This window comes from Prionailurus bengalensis, chromosome D4, assembly GCF_016509475.1.
Source record: "Prionailurus bengalensis isolate Pbe53 chromosome D4, Fcat_Pben_1.1_paternal_pri, whole genome shotgun sequence".
Taxonomy (NCBI): Eukaryota; Metazoa; Chordata; class Mammalia; order Carnivora; family Felidae; genus Prionailurus; species Prionailurus bengalensis.
This window is the reverse complement of record NC_057359.1, coordinates 8408212-8433268: the sequence shown is the minus strand read 5'-3', so window position 1 is coordinate 8433268 and position 25057 is coordinate 8408212. Positions and strand designations below refer to the sequence as shown.

The 25057-nt window shown below is 45.1% G+C and overlaps 1 protein-coding gene across 1 annotated transcript in view; it reads right to left on the bottom strand.

Moving 5' to 3' along the window:
• Positions 1-3731: 3731 nt before the first annotated feature.
• Positions 3732-25057, bottom strand: part of LOC122475124 (histone-arginine methyltransferase CARM1-like) — a 248792-nt gene continuing 227466 nt past the window's right edge. Inside the window, exons 12-15 of the mRNA XM_043566818.1 lie at positions 22018-22107; positions 19679-19816; positions 10405-10494; positions 3732-4399 (exon numbers count right to left, since the gene is read on the bottom strand). Of these exons, the coding sequence (XP_043422753.1) occupies positions 4390-4399; positions 10405-10494; positions 19679-19816; positions 22018-22107 (328 nt within the window). The 3' untranslated portion in view covers positions 3732-4389. The remainder of the gene's footprint in view (positions 4400-10404; positions 10495-19678; positions 19817-22017; positions 22108-25057) is intronic.

The window sequence follows — 25057 nt, the reverse complement described above, 5'->3', positions numbered from 1 at the left end:
CTGTGCTCAGAAGGGTGTGGGGCTTAATGCCCTGTGGTCATCATCTTGAAATCCACAAATACCTTTATCTTTGAATTGGTGTTTTGTAAGTGAAATATGCTGGAACCCTGGAGCCTGCACCTGGGGCTTGAAGCCTTATCTCACAGGTGGTCCCATCTCCCTACTGCCCCTCTGGGATGAGAGCTCATCCACCCACCAAACTTCAGGCCCTGCCTGGCCTCCCATGTCTCTGCTCCTGCCCCTGATGACTGCAGCAACCAGGTGGGGGTGGCCAAAGTTCTGCTACATTCTGCTCTGCCCAGGTACAGGTAGGGTCAAAGTCAGGCACACATCCTGCTGCTTCTTGGGGTAGGGCAAGGCAATGCTAGTCTCTGTTGTGGGCTGATTTGATCACAGTAAGTTCAGCGGGCAACTCCATGTGACCTTCTCACCCACTCCCAATCCTGGGAAGTTACAATCTCTTGGGGGTCACCTATCGACTGAAGGTCAGAGCAAGAGGCCCACGAAATGGGAGATTAACTTATCTACCCAGACTGGTGTCTGCATCTTCTGTTTGCATAGGGCTGTACAAATTATGTAGCCTGCTCTCTTATGATTCTCTGATGTGTTCCTTGAAATATAGTAGAAATGTCAAGTCATAATAAAAGTGTGACATTAATGTTACCTCCAAGGGTGCTGAGTGCAAGACACTAACAATTTAATAAATTTGGGCTTTTGCACTGACCTATGTTAATGTGTGATTTTATGCTATTTTGCATGGCAAGGGAAGCTTCTCAGAATTCATTTGATTGTTAGATCAATGTGAAAATGCATTATCTTCCTGCCTTGAGCATGGCCAACTGTTGACCTCTTCAATTAAGCAGACTTGAGAATGAAAATCCAATTACAATGAACAAACATTTCTTGAACACTTTCTATGTGCAAGGCCCTATGGCCAGGCCTTGTGGGGAATAGGCAGATTTGTAAGATGCTTTATTTTTAGAGTGCTTACAAGCAAGAGAGGAGGTCGAGATACACGCATGGGTAACGACGGTAACCCACTCTTTTCGCTTTATCAAAGCAGAAGAAATGGGATTAGTCAAGCTGGGCTGTTTTTAGGCAGTACCTGAGAGCAGGAAATGCCAGTTCCTTGATTTATGTCCATCTCCTCTCTTTGGGACTAGCATTCTACTTTTTTTCAGGTTCTGTCCCTTGGGAGAGATGAGCCTATCTCCAGCTCAGTGATAAAGCTTCATTGGCTTCTCTCTCTTTGCAGTAATCTCATGACTCTCTTTAGTGATTGGTTTAGAGATGGCCATGTGACTCAGTTCTGGCCAATCAAGCATGAAAGCAAGGTTCTGGGTTGCTTTTGGAAAGGCTTTCTTAGTAGAGATAACTTTGTGGTTAAGGGCACGGTCCCTGAAGTGGACTGAAGTTACCAGCTGTGCGTCATTAGGAAAGTTACGTCACCTTATTTACTGCCATTTCCTCATCTGTTAAATGGGGTTAAGGATAGTACACACTTAATGGGGTTGTGATAAGGACAAAATTTAGTTAATATCTGTAAAGCTCTTAGAAGAGTATCTGCTACATACTAAGTGTCGTGTTAACTATCATAATCATTATTTTGAGAGGAGATGCCAGAAGCGATCGTCTCTTTCATGACTCTGGACATCCGTGTGTCTGGACGTGACTCCTGTAACTTGCTTCACGGCCTTGGGCCTTTGAGGGGGGCTGGCCTAGGAAGAAGGAAGAGCCTCAGTCTTTGATGAAATCACCGAGACACTGTCATCGGTTCTTGAATCCACTCTCCCTCTGGACTTCTTGTAAGGAGATATGATACATTTATTGCGCAGGGTGTTTTCAGTCAGAGCGCTGTGTTAATGGCATCGAAGTTGGCCTCCTGGTATATGTCCTGGAGTTCCTCAAGTAGTGTGACTTCCAGGTCCCACAGGTGTGCTGGCTGTGGGCTATCTCAGAGCAGCTCCTGACCCCAGTTCCTGCCAACAACGTGGTTCTGGCCTTATCTTAATTATGATGGGATGGCGTCAGGAAAGACTGAGATTTCCAAGATTTCCCCAGATCCACAATATACTCTTGATATTCACAGCGGACACACTTTGAGATCACTTTCAAAGCTGCAGACACTATGGCAATATGATTTCCCCACAAGACACAATACATTGACACTTAACCAATCGCCTTTGAATCTTAATAATCCTATAGATCGGAGGGCAGGAATAAGTAGTAAAGTTACTAAATTTTCCCACTAAAATAAACTCTACCCTACATTACATCATTTTTTAAAAAGCAAAACTAAGAACTTATTTACATTTCCGGATATAAGGTAAAAAGAATGAACACAATTTTTAATGTTTTAAAAAAATTTTTAATGTGTATTTTTGAGAGTGAGTGAGCATGAGCGGGGGAGGGGTGGTAGAGAGAGAGAGAGGGAGACACAGAATCTGAAGCAAGCTCCAGGCTCTGAGCCATCAGTACAGAGCCTGATGCCAGGCTTGAACTCGCGAACCATGAGATCGTGACCTGAAGTTCGAAGCTTAACGGACCCAGGCACCCCAAGGATGAAAAAAAATTTAAGGAACACATCAGGAGAGTTATTGATTATAGAGAGATGCATTCTCTAAATGACTAAAGGCACTCGCCCACACCCACAGTTATATATATACTGCATACTGTATATATTTTGTGTATCTGTATCAAATTTGTGCTTCAGCAAAATTACAAATTCATACAGACTACCTATCTTTGGGATCATTGAAAGATTGGGAAATACTGTCCATTTTTCTGCATCCTTAAAAGTCATGCTTTTTAGCTCTTGTGCCCTCTTGCAGAGACTGATAATATCTTCCTAGAGGGTGGGCTGAGAAGGACTGTGAGGGCCTGTCTGGCTGGGCGGGGAAGAGTGCTGGGGTCAATCAGGGATGCCTGCCCTGGGTGTGGGTGGGACCGGTGGCACCAGCAATTTAGTGCTTTCTGTGATGGAGGGTGGGTTTACCGGTTTCTGCCTATTCTGCTTGAAAGGCAATTACAAGGTCGTCGGGCCTGACTCCACAATTACAATGACTCTCAACTTCAGGATAAATTTATGTACCTAATCAATGTACGTGTATTGAGCACCTTTGATGCATGGGTGTGCCCTTAGGCACCGAAGGAAATTAAAAAGTGAATCAGACTCACTCCAACCCACAAAGAAGTTGGTTAATAGAAGAGAAAGGTGTGTGTGTGTGTGTGTGTGTGTGTGTGTGTGTTTAGGGTCCGGGGTCACACAGAGCTGCAAGAAAGGGTTAGACCAAGGGAGGGACAGGAGAAGTGTCAGGGTGGGAAAGCATCCTTTTTGTGAGCGTGGAAGGTGGACAGTGACACACGCTGGGGAAGGGGCAGTGGAAGGGAGCCCCACAGTGATGTGAGGAAGACTGTTGGGCTGGATAGAAGGGCAAGACTGTTAGAAACAGAGCGGCCAGAAGGAGCCAGAGCGGCCGGGTGGAAGGCTCACAGCCGTGGGTGACTGGCTGGCTGGGGAGGATATGGGTACGTCCAGGTCATTCCAGCTCCCTGCCCCTCCACAGTGAGCGGGCTGCTGGGGGCTCCATTAGCCCGTGTGCTGACGTGACATCCATTTTTGTAAGAGCTTTCGGGGTCAGGGGAGAACCTGCTCTTCGCAAAGATCATCTTTTTATCACCATTTGACACGTGACATATAACAAAGTCTTCAAGTAAAGGAGAGGCCTCCATGGTATCTCGCACTGTACGTTTTTATTGCAAACCTAAGAGAGCTGACAAAGATTCCATCTTTATTTTCTTAACTGCACACAGAGTCATCAGATATTGCCGATGAAGCGCATTCCTGACATCGTATTATTCCCCTACATGAATAAGGCAGAAATTCTTTCACGTGTGGCTGAGCTGGAGATGAGCTCCTGATGTGCTGAAAATATTGGCAAGAACAGCTTAAAATGGTCAATCGAAGATCACTCCTCACATGCTCTTAGGTTATGTCATACATACGCATTCATATAAACATGAGGTAGGGGTTTGTTAAATTCCCGTTTTTAAATACGACAAAAAGAAAGCAATGCTGTGGGCTTTACCGAGATAATGATACAGAGAAATCACACATTGAAAACAAAACAAAAAAAATTTGTTCAGCTCACATGCAGAAAGCTGTAAAGAGCCAGTCTAAGAAGCACCAAGAAACAGACTTGTCAATAAAACTAGGAGGCACATTTTAGAGTCAGGGGGCAAAAAAAAAAAAAAAAAAAAAAGAATTTAAATAAACCTAATCATCCTTGTAAGATGCAGAGTGCACGTTTGGAACGTGAAATCTGAACCTGGATGGCGAGGGGCTTCTCAGGCCTTCATTTGACTTAGTGACTGGCTTGGGACTATCTTCTAAGCAAACCTAAAACAGAGAAGGTGATTTCTATGACACAGAGTAAGTCAGTCCACCTCCATCCAAAGGCACAGGAAAGCTAGTTTTGTGTTCCTGTCCCCTCCCTCCCTCCTGGTCCCCCGCCCCTCCTCCTTTCCACTCCCATGCCCTTCCTGGAGTTTTTATTATGGGCAGCCTTAGATCTATATTTACCCACTATATTTAGTAAGTTTGATTATGCATAGCCTAAATTCAGATCTGAGATGATGATCCAGATTTTTGTTCACTGGAAGAACTTTTTCTTTTTTTATAGGTTGACAGCAAAGGCTAAGCACCGACTTATTTCTCTCTCTTCTTGCTGTTTCAACAGGCTTGTTTCGCCTCAGGCCTTTGCCCTTTCCGGGGCTCTTGTCGATGGTGGCTCAGCTCGCACACCTGTCCCCGCCACTCCCTTCCTGACCTTAAGTCACCACTCGTCGCCACCTCTTCCGAGAGGCCTCCCGTCCTAGACTACTCAGTGTAAACACCACCCATCTCCCGTCCCTGGCCTTGCCACTGTCTAGCAGAATGTTCTATTTGTTTTCTGCTATCCCTTTATGTAATGTTGGTGGGTTGTTTTTGTTTTTGTTTTTTTCTTTTTGGTAAGTTTTCATGTAATTGAGAAAAAATTTACACAGAGTAAAATTCACCCCTTTTACTGTAGTTCTGCAAACTTTGACAAATGCATACATACATGTACTACCAGTGCTATAATCAAGATCTAGAAAGTTCCATCGCCCCCAAGTGTTGCCATATCTCTTTATAGCCAAACCTTCCCCAAGGCCAGCTCAGAGCTGTTCTCTGTATCTGGAGTGTTGCTTTTTCCAGAATGTCATAGAAATGGAATCATATATTATGTAGCCTTTGCAGTCTGATTGCTTTCACTTTCTGTAGCTCAATTTATTTGAGTCTCATCTGTATTATTGTACGTATCAGGAGGTCTTTCCTTGTCCTTACTGAAAATCACTTCACTGTATGGACGGATCATAGTTTATTCATTCTCCACTTGCAAGGTATTCTCGTTTCCAGTTTTGGTGATTACAAATAAAATTGCCATAAACATTCAGATAGAGTTTTCATCTCTCTCGTATAAATACCTTGCAGTGGGATGGCTGGGTCATATGATAAGCAGATTTTTTTAACCATCTAAGGAAGTGTCAAACTATTCTCTAAATTGTCTGTACCATTTTGTATTCCTACCAACCATGAGGGAGAATTCTCAGTCCAGATCTTCACCAGCACTTGGTATTGTCAGAATTTTTATTTCAGCCGTTCGAATAGGTGTATGTATCTAACGGAACTATGCCACGATGGTTCTAGTTTTCAGTTCTCTGTTGACTAATGATGCTGAACATCTTCTCACGTGCTTCTTGGCGATTATATCTTTTTTTTGATGGAGGGTCCGCTCACATCTTTGGCCCTTACCAAAAATGTTTTCCCATTACTAGGCTTTTTTGAGAGTATTTAGCATACATTCTTTTTATATTCGGCATATGATTTTTTCCCCCAGATAAGTGATTTCCAAATATCTTCACCTAGTTTATAATGCATCTTTTCATCGTCTTTCAAAGATAGGTTTTTCATTTTGATAAAGGACAATTTATCATTTTTCCCTTTTTAGGAACTGTGTCATATGTAAGACACACCTGTCTAACCCAAGATCACGAAGGTTTCCTTCTATGTTTTATTCTCCAAGTTTCATATTTTTTAGATTTTATGGTTCAGTCCATGATCTATTTTAAGGTAATTTTTTTAGACGGTGTGAGATATGGGTTGAAGGCCACTCATTTTATTGCATATTGATATCCAATCATTCCTGTGCCACTTCCGGAAGACCATCACCTCTCCGTGTAATTGTTTTTGCAACTACGTCAAAAATCACATTGGCTGTAAATGTGCAAGTCCGTTTCTGACCTCTGTTCATTCCATTCACCTACATGGATGGCACCGTTTTTTCAGCATACACCGCCTGGATTACCATAGGTTTATCCTGAGTCTTGAGATCAGGTAGCTATTACTCTATTTATCTTTTTTGGGGAAAAACTACCAGTATTTGAGATTTTCTCCCTTGTTTACTTCCTGGATGTCTGTCAGGAGACCCACCAATCCTTGAGACTTTCAGGAACCACGAGACCAGGGAATTCATACCCCCATCATTCTCTGTTATACCCTAGCAATGAGAACATCTCCTGGTGCATGATAATTACTTAATAAATTCCATGGAGAAGAGCAAGAAGGAAAGTGATAGTTCAGTTGGGGAAACTGAAGGAATCTGTGTTTGGGAGGAGAGAAGGACCACGTTGTTTGGGAGAGGCTGTGAAGGGGACAGAGCCCTGGCTTGTGGCAGCAGCACGAAATAAGACATGCTTTCGGCTCCAGAGCCCCATGGTTAGAAACTCTGGGGCCATTCAGGAGCTCCATGGGGCCATGTTCATCCACCCACCCATCAGACATTCACCCAGCACCTGCTGTGTCAACACCGTGTTACAAACAGCAGAAGGCAAGATGCTGTGCTCAAGGTAGGAGGAGTTGCGGACAAAAAACCCAGTAATTGAGACACATGCCCCCAAAGTGGTGTCTGCAGAGAGCTGAGTGCTCTGGGAGGGACATCTAAGCCAGCCTTGGCCTTGGAAGGCTTCTTAGAGGTGGGCATGTTTGGGGCACCTGGGCGGCACAGTCGGTTAAGTGTCTGATTCTTGGGCTCTGCTCAGGTCATGATCTCGCAGTGTGTGAGTTCAAGCCTTACATAGGGCTCTGTGCTGATGGGGTGGAACCTGCTTGGGATTCTGTCTCTCCCTCTCTCTGCCCTTCCTCAGCTTGTTCTCTCTCTCTCTCTCTCTCTGTCTCTCTCTCTCAAAATAAATAAACTTTGCCACCATGCACGAAGGGTTCTCCAGCTATTGCTGGGCGAGGGGTACCAGTGGTGGGTTTTATGGATTCATTCTGCTCTAGGTCTCCCCATCAATGCTCTCTTGGCACCCTCTACCTCTCCTACTCATCACGCATTGCAAGTATGATGACATAATTATGCAGTTAGCTGTTTAAGGCCCTGCCCTCCCTCCTACTACAACACAAGCTTCCTGGAGGCAGGGACTGCCTGGTCGCCCCGCCAGCCGGATCTGGGGACAGACTGTGTGGGACCCGAGTGATGAAGGACTGGCCTCACAGTCCTTGGAGACTCTGCCGGGTTACTGGAGAGCTTTCCCTTGCCGATGAGGCAGTTCTGTCCCTTCGCTCACTTTTAGCAACATTTGTGAGCCCTTCTTTTATTTTCAAATTACTTTAAAATAATAGCGAAAATCAAAGTCTCCCTAGCCTGCCTAAGGAAAGACAGAAACCTGCACATCACATTTAATGGTGGATATTCAAGGTTTGTTTTTTTTTTTAATTTTTTTTTCAACGTTTTTTATTTATTTTGGGGACAGAGAGAGACAGAGCATGAACGGGGGAGGGGCAGAGAGAGAGGGAGACACAGAATCGGAAACAGGCTCCAGGCTCTGAGCCATCAGCCCAGAGCCCGAAGCGGGGCTCGAACTCACGGACCACGAGATCGTGACCTGGCTGAAGTCGGACGCTTAACCGACTGCGCCACCCAGGCGCCCCCCAAGGTTTTAGTAATTAGCTTGTCAATCCTTAGATGTTTTGGCATGCCCCATTAGATGTTTTTAGATGGTACTAGGTATCAGCCCAAACCCCAAAATGAATTTTTTGTTCCTGTGTGTAAATCTATCGTGCCCTAAAAATGGGTAGAATAAAAAAATGGAAAGTTACTCATTTTGATAAAGAAATTACCAATAATTACCACTAAGTCACCGATAATTTCTCTGGGTAATGTCATTTCCCCAACACACACACACACACACACACACACACACGCACGCATGCACGCACGCACGCACATGCTCCTGTGCTGCTTCTCAGGTGCTGTGACTATGGGGGACCCGAAGAAGGGCATCACCACAGCTGAACATTTAACTGTTCGTGCGCTCGATGCGAAGTGCCCTTCAAAGATTCGGTCGTTTAGCACCCATCATCACGATTGTGCTAGACATTAGGAAAAGGTTGGTGAAGAAGTTTAAATAAGATGTGAAGTGCCTAGGGGAGTCACATTTTTAAGCACCCTTATCTGCTTAATTAATTAAATACATCAGTCAGACTTGGTACTGAGAGAAGGGAAAAGGAAAGGCATCCGCTGCCCCCACACCCTCACCCAACAGTGTGTCTGTTCTGACGGTGCGGTGGCCATCTTGCGAGTCGCTCAACCTTGACCGGTCCTCCCTGTGACCTTATGGCCACGGTGTTTGTGTCTTCGTGCAAAGCAGGGGCTGGCCAAGGCCAAGGCCCAGGCCCTGTCTGTGTCCTGCTTAGAATCTTGTCCTAAGACAAAGTGGAAGCAGGGCTCCAGTTAATGGTTCGCATGGTTCTTGCACTCAAAAGGGGGGTTTTCTAAAACTCTACAGAAATTCACTTCCTATCCCCAAATCCAAATGATTCTCTTTGGAATGAAGTGCAAGACCATCATCTATTTACGTACGGAGAGAGGAGGAGCACAGAGACCAGTAAGAGAAGGGAGAAAGACAGCAAACTGGCGATTACTGAACACCAGTAACAGGAGCTGCTTAGTGCTTGGACATGTGATGGGCATCCCTGCAATCTCCCAGTGAGGAATGTGTTGTTAATCCCATTTCACAGAGGAGAAGACTGAGGCCTAGGCAGGTCAAATTGTGCTAGTGAATAGTCTGCATGCTCTGAGGCCACAATCTGTGCCCTCGACTTTAGTGACGGGATTTTGTACAGGGATGGGAGGGAGAACTCCCCTTTTCCCTCAAAGTTAGAGATGACATCCATATCCCTAAATGGCTATCAGTTTAAGATTCATACGATGCGTGACAACTCACACACAGCATAAACAAGAGAAGCCTTGCCTATGTTTTGCCTCCCGTGCTTCGAGGTCACGATTTCATTTTCTCATCTCTGCCAAAGAACTTTTGGTTTGGTTTCCCGTGTTTATTCTTCTCTTTATGCTTTTCAATACTACAGAGACATGAAGCTTTGAATACACAGCCTTGGGAGACTTTATAGTATGAATGAAAAGTCTTTTTTTTTTGTTTGTTTTTTGGTAGGGAAGTCAAGAGTGACAGTGCCCAGTGGTTTTAATTCTGGGGTGGATTTCATGTGTGGATTAAAAAAATTTTTTTAAATGCTTATTCATTTTGTGAGAGAGAGACAGAGCGTGAGCAGGGGAGGGGCAGAGAGAGAGGGAGACACCGAATCGGAAGCAGGCTCCAGGCTCTGAGCTGTCGGCACAGAGCCCGATGTGGGGCTTGAACCCACGAACCATGAGATCATGACCTGAGCTGAAGTCGGACGCTTCACCGACTGAGTCACCCAGGCACCCCTCACGTGTGGATTTTTAATGGGCTCATATGGATGAGGTGTAAGAGATGAGAGGTTCTTCCAGAAACATCCGTCATATCCGTCTCACTGTGGCAAGTTTTTACATCAGACAAAACCCGCATGGCTTCTAAAGAGGGTTTGTCCTGACTTACGTGATCTCAAAAATATCTCACAAACTTACTTTAAATGGACTTCATGTTTCAGGTGTAGTGGAATAAATGTGGCACAAAACCATCTGTTAGTGAATGAAGGTCAGAGGAGCCCATATTTAAACTCCACATCGTGCAGATGAGAAAACCAAATACCAGAAGGAAGCGACTTTGCCCAAGGTCACGCAGCTCATTATAGCTCAGCTGGAACGAGAATTCACTTTGTAGGACTCTTTGTGGTTTCAAGATCAGGTTGTTACATATTGAATTCCATTTAATGGAACTAGAACACTCAACTCCATCCTAGGATCTAAGTCTCCTTGAGGAGGAAGGGTAGATGCCTCTTCTCCTCTTAGGAAAGGTGGAATTATTCTGAACCTCTTTACCTGGTCATATGGTCCACTGAGATTTTATACACATGGCTGGGACATGGCTGAGAGCATTTCTTACCTAAAGAAAGGATTCTTTAGATCGAGGATGTTCCCAGATCTGAAGCCTGTCTGGTTTACCAGCGCCACGATATGAATGTCATAGCTCTGTCTGTATGGCAGAAAACAAAACAAAAAAACAAAACAACTCCATCATTTTACGAGGCCGGTCACCCCTTCACACACACTGAAGGCACCTTGAACACATACCTACTTACTTCACGAGGGTTTTAAGAGTGTGGGGTTGGCATCTCGTCTACGGTGGTGTGTGGTTATGGGGATGCTACCAACATTAGTAGAGGCAACAGAAGGCCTTGTTTATTTGTTAGAAGAGTTTGGCAGTTATAATCTCTTGAGCTAAAAATTACAAAGTTAATGGTATTTCTGGTTTGATCAACAGCCAAGGACAGAAATGGCTTTAATTAATAGAGGCACTTTATGGGTCACCCACGGGAGTAACCAAAATAATCTTAACCGTGCAAAGACTGGATACGTTAAAGTCTTAAACTGACATAAAACAGTCAATACATGTGACTGATTTTCAGAGGCCCCAGATGAAGGCTCATATAATTCCAGTGGGAATTGGCTGATAAGAACAAGTCATATGACATATCTTTGATGACTAATCTGAAGGACCTATGTTTGTGGGATTTTTATTAGTCATATGTATTCAACAACACGTGTATTTCTTTGGATTATAAAGTGCTACCTGTTCGCTGTAGAATAACTGAAAAATAAGGAAAAAGAAATTAAATAAAAGAATTCATGATGTCACTAGACAAAGAATCTTCTAGCTAACACTATAGAGTATTTTCCTGTGTGTTTTTTCCTTCTATTCTTTTCATAAATGTGAATTTTTAATACAATGATCTTAAATATTCCTTCATATCTCCTAATTTGATTTAACATAGGGGCGCCTGGGTGGCGCAGTCGGTTAAGCGTCCGACTTCAGCCAGGTCACGATCTCGCGGTCCGTGAGTTCGAGCCCCGCGTCAGGCTCTGGGCTGATGGCTCAGAGCCTGGAGCCTGTTTCCGATTCTGTGTCTCCCTCTCTCTCTCTGCCCCTCCCCCGTTCATGCTCTGTCTCTCTCTGTCCCAAAAATAAATAAAAAACGTTAAAAAAAAAATTTTAACATAAACAAGCATTTATCCTATAATTCTTGACAACACATTTCTCAGTGGCACTAACGGGCATTACACAGGATAATTAATGACGCCCCATGATCAAACATTTACATTTTTATAACGTTATTACAAACATGTTATAACATATTATTGCTTTTAGTAACAAAAGCCTAATTTGACAACAGATATTCTGCTGCAGAGGACATTCTTGTCGTACATCTTTATGTCCTATTGGCGATTATTTGCCTGGAATAATTCTCAGTGTTAGACTCGCCAGGCTAAAGCACATAAATATTTAAGGTTCCCAGCACCTACTGCTAAAACATCTTCCAGAAAGTGGACTAAACTACTTCCTCACCTACAAAGTATAAAAGTGCTAATTTCATTACATATCTTCCAATCCTTAATATTTTAAATGTCTGGGGTTAACATATCATTGATTACTTTAACTGGAATTTCCTTGATGGTCTGGCTTCTGTTTCAAATTCCAGAAACTGCTGAGTGTTACAAATGCCTCTCACCCTGTTGTCACCAATAGTGGCCTGGGCAGGCTGACGTATAATGTCACATCCTGTGAAGCCTGTACCTCAAGTTCCAGATTTTTATCGGGGCCAAAGTAAGAGGGAAAGATGGGCATAGATTAAAAAACAAAAAATCAATGTCTTTTGATTGTATTTCAACTCATGTAACTGACTCCGAATTATTTCGTTATAAAATGTTCCCTTCATGATACATCGAGGAGGAGTTCACTGCATTTGGGATACTTGAAGGTAGACACAAGGAGAGCGAGATACTGAGACAGTGAGCTCCTTAGGAATAAGGGCAGCCCTTGCTGGAATCATAGAAAGGCTGAGAAATCAGGGAGGGACACACTTACTTATTTTCCCAAATGAGAGACGCCTTCTTAACAATATTTAGAGCAATGAACGTAAGACTTAACGCAGAAACAGAGTACCCTGAGGTCTGCGCAAATGTGTGTGTCCATGGATGCGCATATGACATAACAGAGAACTGAATGGTTCCAGGTGGGGTCTGGAAGAACAGACAGGAAGTTCCTGCTCTAGGGTGTTGTTCAGCAACGCTCTTTCCAGAATGCTACCTAGGAAGGCGCTTGGGTGGCTCAGTGGGTCAAGTGTCTGTCTCTTGATCTCCGCTCAGGTCATGATCTCACAGTTCGTGGGTTTGAGCCCCACATCGGGCTCTGGGATGATGGCTCAGAGCCTGGCACCTGCTTCGGATGCTGTGTCTTCCTCTCTCTCTACCCCTCCCCTGCTGGCACTCTGTCTCCTTCTCTCTCTCAAAAAATGAATCAACATTAAAAAAAAATTTTTAAATCTACAGAGATGGAACAAATGACCTAAGAGGGGACATCCTTTAGTTGAAGAATTGAGTGCAAAACCATCTACGCCAAAAACCAAGAGCACACTTTACACACTGTGTGGTAGCCACTTTGACAATAAATTATATTTAAAAATAACACTAAATAAATAAATTTAAAAAAAAAAAAACAAAAAAACATAAAAACAAAATCATTGTTTCTCATACCAACATTCCTTTTGGAATAACAGATATTGGAAGCGTAAGAACAACATATACAGGACACATCTGTCTAGAGAGTGTGGTAATTCATGACAATTTCATCTTAGAGAAAACAGAAGGTATAGTAGAGGCATAGGCTGAGTGCTCATGATCAAGGGAGAATAGGATAAACAGAAGTAGCAGGAAGCTTGGGGAAACAATGGCTCAGAAAAAGAGAGGGAGGGAAACAAGCCACAAGAGACTTAACAATAGAGAACAAACTGAAGGTTGATGGAGGGAGGTGGGGGAGGGTGGGCTAGATGGGTGATGGGCATTAGGGAAGGCACTTGTTGTGATGAGCACTGGGTGTTGTATATAAGGGATGAATCACCGAATTCTCCTCCGGAAACCAATATTGCACTATATGTTAACTAAAGTTTAAATTAAAAAAAAAAAAGTAAAAAAAAGAAAAAAAATGACTCAAGTCACTGAGGGTTTACCGACAGGCGAAGGAAGGAATGAGAACCTCAGCAGAATGGACCCTGGACCAGCGTTCTTCAGAGGGGTTTGAGTGTGCCCCAAGGGGGTACACGGGGGGTGGAAGAAAATACTTAGCTCCGATTTTTAATTCTTTCTTTTTTGATAGAGAGAAAAGGGCAGAGGGAGAGGGAAAGAAAGACTCTTAAGCAGGCTCCGTGACCAGTGCAGAGCCCGCTGTGGGGCTCGACCTCATGATTGCGAGATCGTGACCTGACCTGAAATCAAGAGTCTGACGCTCAACTGACTGACCCACCCAGGTGCCCGGATTTTTAAAATTTTCAGCCCTGGGAAACGAATACACGTGTTCACCTAACACATCCTGAACACTAGTGAAGTCACTAGGAAAGTGCCAAATTCGTTCTCTATTATGCTCACCTACTTTGTCGGGTTTTGCTAAGGCAGGACGGTTCAGTGAGAATCTGATTACACCGCAGACAATGTGGTACAACATCACTGAGTAAATACCAACTGGGCGGTGGAGACATTGGTCAGAGCCAGAGGAATCTGAGTAACAAAGGACAAAGAAACATCCCTTAAAGCTGAGCCCGCGCATGCTAATGCCTCACTGTTCCCGATCCTCGACAAGAGTTTCGCCCCAGAGCTCCTGCCGATGCAGCTGTCCAGACCCATAGATATTTGGTCTGAGGCAAGTTGAGCGCAAAACAGAGCAGTTTAGAGAGGACCTTTGGGAGCGCCACTTGGAGCTTCCAAACCTTTAACTCTTTGGTCAGCATTCCTTCTGGTTTCATAACACAAAGCTCATGGAACTCTTGGAAAACCAAATTCCCTGGCAGACCTGAGTACTGCAGACCTTCATAGGGACGCCCACATTTTAAAGTATATTCCAAAAAATCTTGGCCCAGGGTGAGTGGCTGAGCTAGACCCCAAGTCAGCCTATGTATATTTGTTTTTTTCCATTCATTCTTTTTTATTTCTAATTTTGTGTCCTATGACGTATACACCATGTAAGTTTCTATGTGTGTATATACACAGAGACATGTCTATGCGTGTGTGTGTATATATAAATAGTATATAAATAGTATATAGTATATATATCTCTATATCGAGCACTCCACTTTATACTTTCTATTATTACTGTAGTACATTCACAGAATTATAAGATAAATGCTAGTCTATAATCGGGGGACGCATATACAAAATGTCTTTACTCCGAGGTGCACACGATCAAAAAACTTCATGGACACCAGCTTCTGTGCACTTGAGGGATATACATTTCATAAAGTTCATAAAAAACATAAGTTCTGTTTTATTGTCCACAGCAATAATATGAATGACAGCCGAAGAATGATGGAAGTCTGTGGAAAATAAAACGCTAAGAATACGATCCTAAGGGGTCCTGGCTGGGAAGAAAAGGGCAGCCATTGTCACGCCAGTGTGGCTTACCCCGGGGGCGGGGGGGGGGGGCAGTTCTCCCGGGAGGCCAGAGTTTAAAAGAATATTTGACAATAAGGAAGGGGGAGATCCTATCCAAAGGCAGGACAAACCAGCAGCACCTGACTGAAAAGAACGTCAAAGCACTGACATTCAGGAAGTGCTGAGTTTGGAGAAAATGCCAAAGAAAGTAATAATTTTAAAGCAAAAATGAGAGTAAGGAAGAGAAGAAGGTGGGAAAAAATGGAACTAAGATTTTCTGTGGACCTACTGTGTGCTGATTACTATGTTCTCTCCTTTAATATTTGCCAAAGGCTGGTCATGTCTCAGGTCATGACCTCAGAGTTTGTGGGTTCAAGCCCTGCATCATGCTTGGCACTGATGATGTGAAGACTCCTTGGGATTCTCTCTCCCTCCTCTCTCTCTGTTCCACTCCCACTAATGCTTTCTCTCTCATAATAAATAAACTTTAAAAAATCACGTTTAAAAAATATTAAAGGGGCACCTGGGTGGCTCAGTCGGTTAAGCCTCCGACTTCAGCTCAGGTCACCATCTTGCGGTTCGTGAATTCAAGCCCCACGTCGGGCTCCGTGCTAACAACTCAGAGCCTAGAAACTGCTTTGGATTCTGTGTCTCCCTCTCTCTCTGCCCATCCCCTGCTCATGCTCTGTCTCTCTCAGGAAATGAATACACATTAAAAAATCTTTTTTAATATATTAAAAAAAAATCTTCCTTCCGCCTTCCTCCCTTTCTTCCTGCTGCTAAGTATCATGTGTCCATAATCTCTTAGCGTCTTCTTTCAACTGAGCCAGACTAAATTCTTACTAAAAGGAGGATCCTGACATGACTTCTTCATTCAGGTGGTCCTTCCACATCACTGCTGAATCTCTGAAATGAATTAAGTCAGGAGGGATACACCATAGAATGAGACTCGGGCCTTCTTTTTGGGAAGTTCACATATAGGCAAATAACAGGGATACAACACTGGTGCTTTAAGAAAGGTATGGAAGGCTGGAGGAACCCGGGAGTCATGACACAGGTGTGTGAGGTAAATGGTTTGCTTCTTTCTTACCCATCGGGGGAACAAAGGAGAGGAGGGTCAAAAAATATGACTGAGAAGGATGAAACCCAAGATATGTTAGAAAAAAATAATGGAGGGGCGCCTGGGTGGCTCAGTCAGTTGAGTGTCCGACTTCAGCTCAGGTCACGATCTCATGGTTCATGAGTTGAAGCCCCGCATCGGGCTCTGTGCTGACAGCTCAGAGCCTGGAGCCTGCTTCAGATTCTGTGTCTCCCCCTCTCTCTGCCCCTCCCCTGCTCCTGCTCTGTCTCTCTCCTCAAAAATAAATAAACATTAAAATTAAAAAAAAGGTTTTGTTTAAAAGAAAGAAAAAAGTAATAGGAAAATAAGATGATTTAAATCCACCCACCTAATGATACCCTAAGATACCTTCAAATATAAATATCTGAAAGCAAAAGAATGTTAAGCAGAAAAGGCAAGTCCCAACTCCAAGCTCATGTTGGCTACTGCTCCTTAGTAATTTTTTTTCTTTAGAACTGGTCATTAAATAGATGGTTTATGAGGATTGAGGAAGAAAGTGGTGACTTCCAGGATGAACGCGGTACAAATCAGCATTTCCCAACTTTGCCTCCTGGAAACCATCCCCTAAACAAGCAGAAGAGAAAGACACTGCAGACCAGAGACCTCATTTTCTGTAAAACTGGGAGAAAGATAGAATCTGCAGTCTCTACCTCATGTATAAGGGCTACAGAAGCACTTGGCATTGGCTGTAAGGCACATGGGAAAAAGCATAGAAGTGCCAAGGGAAGCAAGAGAGCCCAGAGGGGGGTGCGTCTCAGAGAGTGCTCCCCAAAACACCCAAACTGAGGATGAGGAGCATTTTCTGAAATGCAAAAGCTTTATTCCTCATGTGTAACGTCTTGTGCAGGCCCTGGGGCGGGCAAGACGTGCCTAGAACTGCAACATGGTAGGACCACGGAAACAAGCAGAAGAGGAGCCATGTTGGCAGGAAGCAGGATGACTCTGCGGCGGCACAGAAGGAGAGAGAATGTGAGTCGAGGAAAACAGACCGCCTGAAGATGGGCATGTCTCTCCCGCCACAGGAACTCCCTTCTCGTAAATTACTTTCCAGAAAAGTCCCACCAACTCTCCAGAGGGGCGGGCTTAGAACCTCCAACAATTTAAAAATCACTCTTACAGGATGTTAGCCTATAGCCAGCCAGGAAGACTGGCAGGATTTTGGTAGAGCTCTCCAAATATTTCAACAACTGCCATTTGGAGCCTGGAACAGACTCAGAAGCAGAAGGTCAATGAGTAGACTTACTAGGAAGTACTTGTAGGATCAACAACAAGAATAATTTTTTAATGATCAGAGATGTTTGAAGTACAAGACATCAATAACCAAAGACCATATGAAAAGTTATTTACCCCTATTAGTACTTAAAAAAATATAAACCAAAACAACCAGATGCAACTTTTAAAAATTATATTTGGACGGGGTGCCTGGGTGGCTCAGTCAGTTGAGTGACCGGCTTCGGCTCAGGTCATGATCTCGCACCTTGTGAGTCCAGGCCCCATGTCGGGCTCTGTGCTGACAGCTCGGAGCCTGGAGCCTGCTTCGGATTCTGTGTCTCCCTCTCTCTGCCCCTAACCCACTCACATTCCGTCTCTGTCTCTCTCAAAAATAAAAAAAAACATTAAAATAAAATAAAATAACATAAAAATTGTATTTGTAGGGGCCCCTGGGTAGTTGAGCGTCTGACTCTTGACTTGGGCTCAAGTCACGATCCCAGACCTGTGTGCGCGGTCAAGCCCTGCATCAGGCTCTGGGCTGGGTGAGAAACCTGCTTAATGTTCTCTCTCTCCCTTCCCTCACATGTGCACACACATCACTACTGGCAAAAGCCACAGAGACCAATCACAGGCAGTGTAGGGAAAAGAAGTGCAGAAATGAGCCTGGCCGTCCATGGCCGTCCATCACCGTGAGTGGACATTGGTGCAACCATTGAGGTTGCACATAAAGGTACAAATACATAAAATACATAAAAGGTAGTATTTATCAGAGTGTCACAGGTACATACCCTTTGATTTAGCATCTCCATTTCTAGGGATCTCATGTAGAAATATTCTTGTCCCTGTGCAAGCTTTATGTTCAAGGGGATTTAGGGCAGAGTTTTTCACAGTGGCCAAAAAAAGGGGGAAACGTGGGAAGCTACCCAAGCATCAACCCATCAGCAGTTTTTTAAAAGAATGTTTTTTTAAGTTTACTTATTTATTTTGAGAGAGAGAGGGAGCATGAGCGAGCAGGGGAGGAGGAGAGAAAGAAAGAGGGAGAGAATCCGAAGCAGGCTCTGTGCCGTGCTGTCAGCACAGAGCCCAGGGAGGGGCTCAAACCCACGAACGATGAGATCATGACCTGAGCTGAAACCAAGAGTCAGATGCTTACCCAACTGAGCCATGGAGATGCCCCGCCATCAGTGATTTTTAAAAAGACATGTAATACGTCTATGCCCTCCACTATTATGCATCGATTAAAATAACAAAGCAGATCTATGTGCACAGATTCAGGACTTAATGCTAAGTGAAAACTTAAGTGGGAGACGGCTAGTTGAATCTTCTTGTAAAACAACAATAAAAACCCCACAGTGATGTTATTAGTACATGCACAGAAAAATCACCTGGAAGCATATGGACCGAGGGGCCCCATGTGGGGAGTGGGTGAGGGGTGGCAGCGAGTGTGGACTCTAAACACTTTTGTAGTTTTGAATTTATATGTGAGCATGTTAGGCTTTTGTAAGGAAAGAAATATAGACTTTGAAAATGGAAGGGTTGGGGCACCTGGCGGCTCAGTTGGTTAAGTGTCCAACTTCGGCTCAGGTCATGATCTCACGGTTCGTGAGTTCGAGCCTCACACGGGGCTCTGTGCTGACAGCTCGGAGTCTAGAGCCTGCTTGGGATTCTGTGTCTCCCTCTCTCTCTGCCCCTCCTCTGCTCATGCTCTCTCTCTCAAAAATAAATAAACATTAAAAAAAAATGGAAGGGTTGATTTGTAAGGGGATGAGCTCTCCATCACAGGAGTGTTCAAGTGCAGGTCTGAGAAGAGGTGGGAGGTAGGGACAGAAGGAAGTTGAGTGAGATGATCTCTGAGTACCCTTAATATCCTGAGAGTCCTTGAACTCCTCCGCTATTCCTTTCTCCCCTGATTCACCCCGGAGAAGCTCCAACAAGGTGAAAGAAAATAGAGCATCTTAAAAATGAGATAAATCAAAGTCATCGCTGCAGAGGAGAGGCCTCGTGAAATCCATTACCAGAGGGACATAGCCAGTCCTGCTGTGCCCACACCACACATCGCCCTGCTGTGCCTGTCCCCTGGGGAACAAATCGATGGTATTGTACTAAATTTGAGGGCGTGTGGCTAGATGCAAGGGAAGTCAGGAGCTGATGTGGGATTTCAAGCACTTGATAATTCAAGCGTTTGGCAAGCACTCCGACCACCTCCGTGCTCAGGTGGAGAACGCTGCCCTTGAGTCACCCCAAGCTCCCCATCCCTGTGGCCCTCATCGCAAGGAAGACGTTTGCTGTCTTGGTAGCAGAGTGAGCTGGGCTTTTGTAAAGCCTGCTGCCCATTTCGAGGTGCTGAAAACGCTCCCACCTCTCGCACCCCCTTGCCTAGTAGTCAGTAGTCTAGTTCCCAGCTTACCGTCTGTTGGCTATAAACAGCACTTTCCCTGAGAGGGTCTCTCCTTCTTTGGCAAAGAGGGGAGTGTGGAGAAGGCACCGCACCTGATACCAATGAGTCAGAGGCTCAGTTGGGGCTGTCGACAGCCAAACAGTTACCCTGTGGGACGGGAGAAGAGTTAAACGTCAGTTACGTTCTGGGGCCATATTGCATGGATTGCACTGGGGACTTAGGTTGATAGTTGGTTTGCAGAGTTTTCAACTCATGGAATCCTTTTAAGGTAAGGGTAGCTCAGTTTAGGTCATTGCCATGGCAATGTCCCAAGAGCTTTATATATATTCCCTCACTAAGTCTATACAGTAACTCGAAAAAGTCAGCACAGAGAGGTTAAAGGACATGCCCAGCATCACACAGAAGACAGTTGGAGAGCCAGGCTTCAAACCTGTGGATTTGGCCATTCTGTCAATCTGTCTTTTTTGTTAAGTTTATTTATTTTGAGAGAGACAGAGAGAGACAGAGAGAGAGAGAGAGAGAGAGAGGAAGAGAGACAGAGAGAACAAACATGAGCAGGGGAGGGGCAGAGAGAGGGACAGGGAGAGAGAATCCCAAGCAGGGTCTGCACTGATGGCAGATGTGGGGCTCGAACCCACAAGCCGTGAGATCCTGACCTGAGCCGAGATCAAGAGTCGGCCCCTTAACGGACTGCACCATTCGGGTGCCCTTCAATCTGTCTTTCTGAATCAAAGTTCGTTAGAAGCCCAACAAGGAATAGAGTTAAGTTGGGAACTGAGTTGTCTGAAAATTTTGTGTCTCTCAAGGTAACAAGTCTGGAGTCTGGCCTCCTGCCGTCTCATGCCAACCTGTTCAGGGAACCTGAGAGGGCTTCTGGAAGCAAGAAAAGCCCTGGGGCAGATGGTCTCTGCTGTCCTTCCAGCTCAGACGTCCCACACATGTATGTGTGTGTGACAGTGTTTACACGGGCGTTCTTCATTTCATACGAAGAAGCGAGAATACCTGGCGGTGCCCCCAAACACCAAGGTCACCTGTCCTGGTGACTCACCCGACCGTGTCGCTGGTTTGGATGGAGTAAGGTGTGCGTGGAACACAGAGCTGACCCCCACAGGGTCTATTTTGACTTGAAGATGTTGCAGCGAGGGGGGTGGGGGCGTGGGGGGTGCATTTTACAAAATGTCACCGCTAACTAATATAAACCACTCTTCTAGCAAAATATACTCAGGCACATGCGGGAGCAGGATGCAAGCTGTCTAAAGCTTTGTAGGATAAAGCATTTCACTTCAAAGGAACTGTCCCCTTGGAGCAGGCCACTTCAAGCTTCTCTCCCTTAGCCCTGCAGGAACAGATTCACTGGGGGAAAGTCTGAGAAACCAATGTATGGATTCCTTGAACAAATATGCTTCTGCGGTGTAGGGACGACTCGCACAGCATTTTCTTTTTCTCTGATTGTCAGCCCAGATGAGGCTGCCGGGGGTCCCCTCCTCCCCGGAGCACCCCCACCCCCACAAGCTCCCTGAGCTTTATCGCAGACCCACGGGCACTTCTGTTCTCCGCAGATGTCTTGATAAGCCTGGATGTTTTTACGAGGAGGAGAGAGGAGTGTAATGCAAAAGCTTTCCTTTCACCTGGTCATGTGACCCAGAGCTACTGGGTTCACCAGTCAGAGAGCATGAGAAAGCCTGGCAAGAGAGTAGGGGAGTCAGGAGGAGAGTAGAGGTTTGGGGGTACGGTAATGGCACAGCCCTTACGAGGAAGACCAAACACGGACAGTCACCTTGTAGGTGGTCTTTCTCCTCTTTCCTCTGAAGCTTTCCAAGCTCTTCAGGAAGGGCAAGGAAACGACCTTGATGAAACGACCTCATGTTGCAATTAGCATTAGTGGTATATGCCTGCCTGATCATTGAGGAAGGACTCTCCAGCATCTTCTGTGAGGCTGAGGGCGTGAACAGAGTCAGGGAAGGTAGGATTCCAGGTATCACTCAGGTACTGGAGGTTCTCTAACCAGGATAACATGCTGGAAGCCAAGGCAGGGGCTGGGGGTCCTTCCCACCCTCTATTCTGGAATAGACCAAGAGGGCTGATGAAGCACAGACCCTTTCCCATCGCTTTAGGTCTCAATCCAGTTGGCTTAAGAGGTTTTACACTACGTTAGCCAGAGCTGAGAGGACACCATGGAAAATTGTCTCATTTTGACTTCGCCCTAAAATCTAAAAGTGCCTTCCTTTCTCGGAACCTAGAGAAACAAGTATTACTGTTGAAATCAACTTCAAAACACTTTCAAGCCACGACTACACAATGCAGAGAATGGCGTAGGACAGAATAGTCAAGGAAGGGGTGATACTTACACAGATCCAACAAAGGCCACGTCAAACCAGAACGCCAGGCCGTGGATGAGGCCAGACTGTGTCATCTGAAACACAAAGGGGATTTCTACTCTGCAAGGAAAGAAAAAGGAGAGAGCGTAGAAACATTTGGAATTATTTTGTTGTTGTTGACAGGCACACTAGACGCATTTGTGGGATCGGGGAAAATCACGGAATATTTTCCTTCCCTCTTAAGCACAGTTGCCTTGGCAGCAAGATTCTCTCAGTGTGTGATTAATGCCTGGGTGATGCCACACATGGGAGAATTCTGCGTCTTGACAAAACTCTGCACGAGTTTCCCACCAGGCTACGGCAAGCGTCACGCCGAGGTGGCCATGGCTTATACCAAATGCACGATGAGCGGGAACAGGAAGAACAGTGGGGAAGGTGCAACAAAATCTAGGTGCTTACTCGACAAGTCACTTAAATTCCCTGAGCCTCAGTCGCCTCATCCGTTGATGGGCGACGAAGGCTCTCTCCTACTTCCCTTTGCAAGGTCCTCGTGTGCTCAAATGGTGAAAAATGTGTACGGGAGGGCTCTGCAAACTATAAAAGTGTTACACAACTACAAGATGGTATTATTTGTCCACCGCTAAGGGGAGACATGTTTTAGAGAGTGCTCTAAAGATTTTCAAGGGAGGTGGTACCTTATTTGCATTTATGGTGCCCCCCCAAAGCCCTAACTTCTTTTGCCCTGTGGCAGAGCATTTCTAGAGTTTTCCATTGTACGAATCACACTGAATTTTTTGACATTGCATGGCCATTATTTCCTCCTGTTTTTTTGCATTCCCCTAAATAGACTATGAACTCTTCAAGGGTAGACTTTTTTAAAATTAAATTTAATTAAAAAAAATTTTTTTAACATTTATTAATGAGAGACAGAGAGACACAGAGCATGAGCAGGGGAGGGGCTGCGAGATGGAGAGACACAGAATCCAAAGCAGGCTCCAGGCTCTGAGCTGTCAGCACAGAGCCTGATGTGGGGCCCGAACCCACAAACTGTGAGATCATGACCTGAGCTGAAGTTGGATGCTTAACCGACTGAGCCACCCAGGCGCCCCTATTTTTTTAATTTTTTTTAAAATTTTTGTTAATTTATTTATTTATTGTTTTTTCTTTTTGAGAGAGAGAGAGAGAGAGAGAGAGAGAGAGAGAATCCTAAACAGACTCCGTGCTCAGTGTGGAGCCTGATGTGGGGCTCGGTCCCACTACCCTGGGATCGTGACCCAAGCTGAAATCAAGGGTCGGATGCATAACCGACTGAGCCACCCAGGTGCCCCAAGGGTAGACTTTTAAAAATTACCTTTTGCACCCGTGCAAGCACCAGCACTCTATCTGGCACAGGGTAGGATCTCCATAAACATTTGCTGAATCAACACACAAATAAACTGAATGACAGGTGACATCTCTGGGAAGCCAACACAGATGTAGTTTTCAAAAAATTCCCTGGGACTCAGGAGGGGGCCCGGAACAGCAGATAAAGTCAATAGAAGTCCATTTTGTCTGGGCCTGTGGTACTTACTGGAGTTGTTCCCAAATGCCAGTTCTCTTGCGCTGGGCATAGGGTAGCATTGCAATTATCCTCTCACCCAGGCTCGGGCCCGGCCACGTGATTTACTTTGGCCAATTAAATGTGAACAGAAGTGATCTGTGCCATTTCCAGGCAGAAGCTCTTATTACCAGTACAGACTTTGCCACGATCCTTCTTTTTCCTCAGTGAGGAGGACTGTTCCAGACAGAGGCTGGTGCACCAGGGTGGGTGATGCTGTACAGAGTGAAAGCTGGGCACAGTAGATAAACAGTGTCGGGGAGAGAGACTCCTGTGTTATAAGCCACCGAGACTTCTTTTTTTTTTCTTTCCAAGATTTTATTTAAATTCAAGCTAGTTAACATACAGTGTAGTCTGGCTTCAGGAACAGAATTTAGTGATTTATCACCTACACAGAACACCCAGGGCTCATCACGAGGGCCCTCCTTAATGCCCATCCCCCATTTAGCCCATTCCCCCCCATGCACCTCCCCTCCAGCAGCCGTCAGTTTGTTCTCTATAGTTAAGAGTCTCTTGGGGCACCTAGGGGGGCACAGTCAGTTAAGCCATCTGTTCTGTTTCAAGGTTTCTTTTTGTTAGTGCTGCAGGTTCTAGCCTGCGCTGATTAGACACAGCACCCTTTGTCCGTTGTGATCTCCAGACAGATGATGGTTTGCGTTGGCCAGCTGCACCTGCTCGAGTCTGGCCCTTGCTTCCTCAGGGGTCCAGGAAAGATGACAACTTGGCTGGGTCTTAAATTTCGTACCCAGAAAAAAATGTGCATAGAGATCTCCTTCCAGAGAGAAAAAGGCAAAATACCAGTGAAAAATCATCCAAAGGGGATTCAGAGCACCATCTAAGGAGTGAGTTCCCATTACAGAGTCTCTTCAAGTGGAGGGAGGAGAGCAAAGCTAACATTTACTGAGTGTCCTCTTTGAAAAGGAACCAGGGCCTGTGAAACACTTAGCCCAGCACCTAATGTAAAGTAGGCTGTACTCTTCTTGACGTTAATGAGGGCACTGGCCTGAGTGACGGGTCAAACAGCCCAGACTCTGGAGCCTTCTGAATGGTTCAAATCCCAGGTCCAATATACTCATGGGGCACCTGGGTGAGTCAGTCGGTTGAGCGTGTGACTTCAGCTCAGGTCATGATTTCACGGTTTGTAAGTTCGCGCCCTGCGTCGGGCTCTGTGCTGACGGCTCGGAGCCTGGAGCCTGCTTTGGATTCTGTGTCGCTGTCTCTCTCTGCCCCTCCCCAACTCGTGCATGCATTCTCTCTCTCTCTCTCTCAAAAATAAATAAACATTAAGAAAGTTGGGAGCATTCACTTTTGAATGTCGCCACTCTACTACTGTTCTTTCTAATCTTACACATTAATAAACTTTTGCCTGTTGCTCAAAAAAAATTTTTTTTAACATGCTAATTCTGTGATCTTTTGAAACCCAGTGTTCCACTCTGCCTCACGTCTGTCACCATTAAAATGGAGGCAACAACA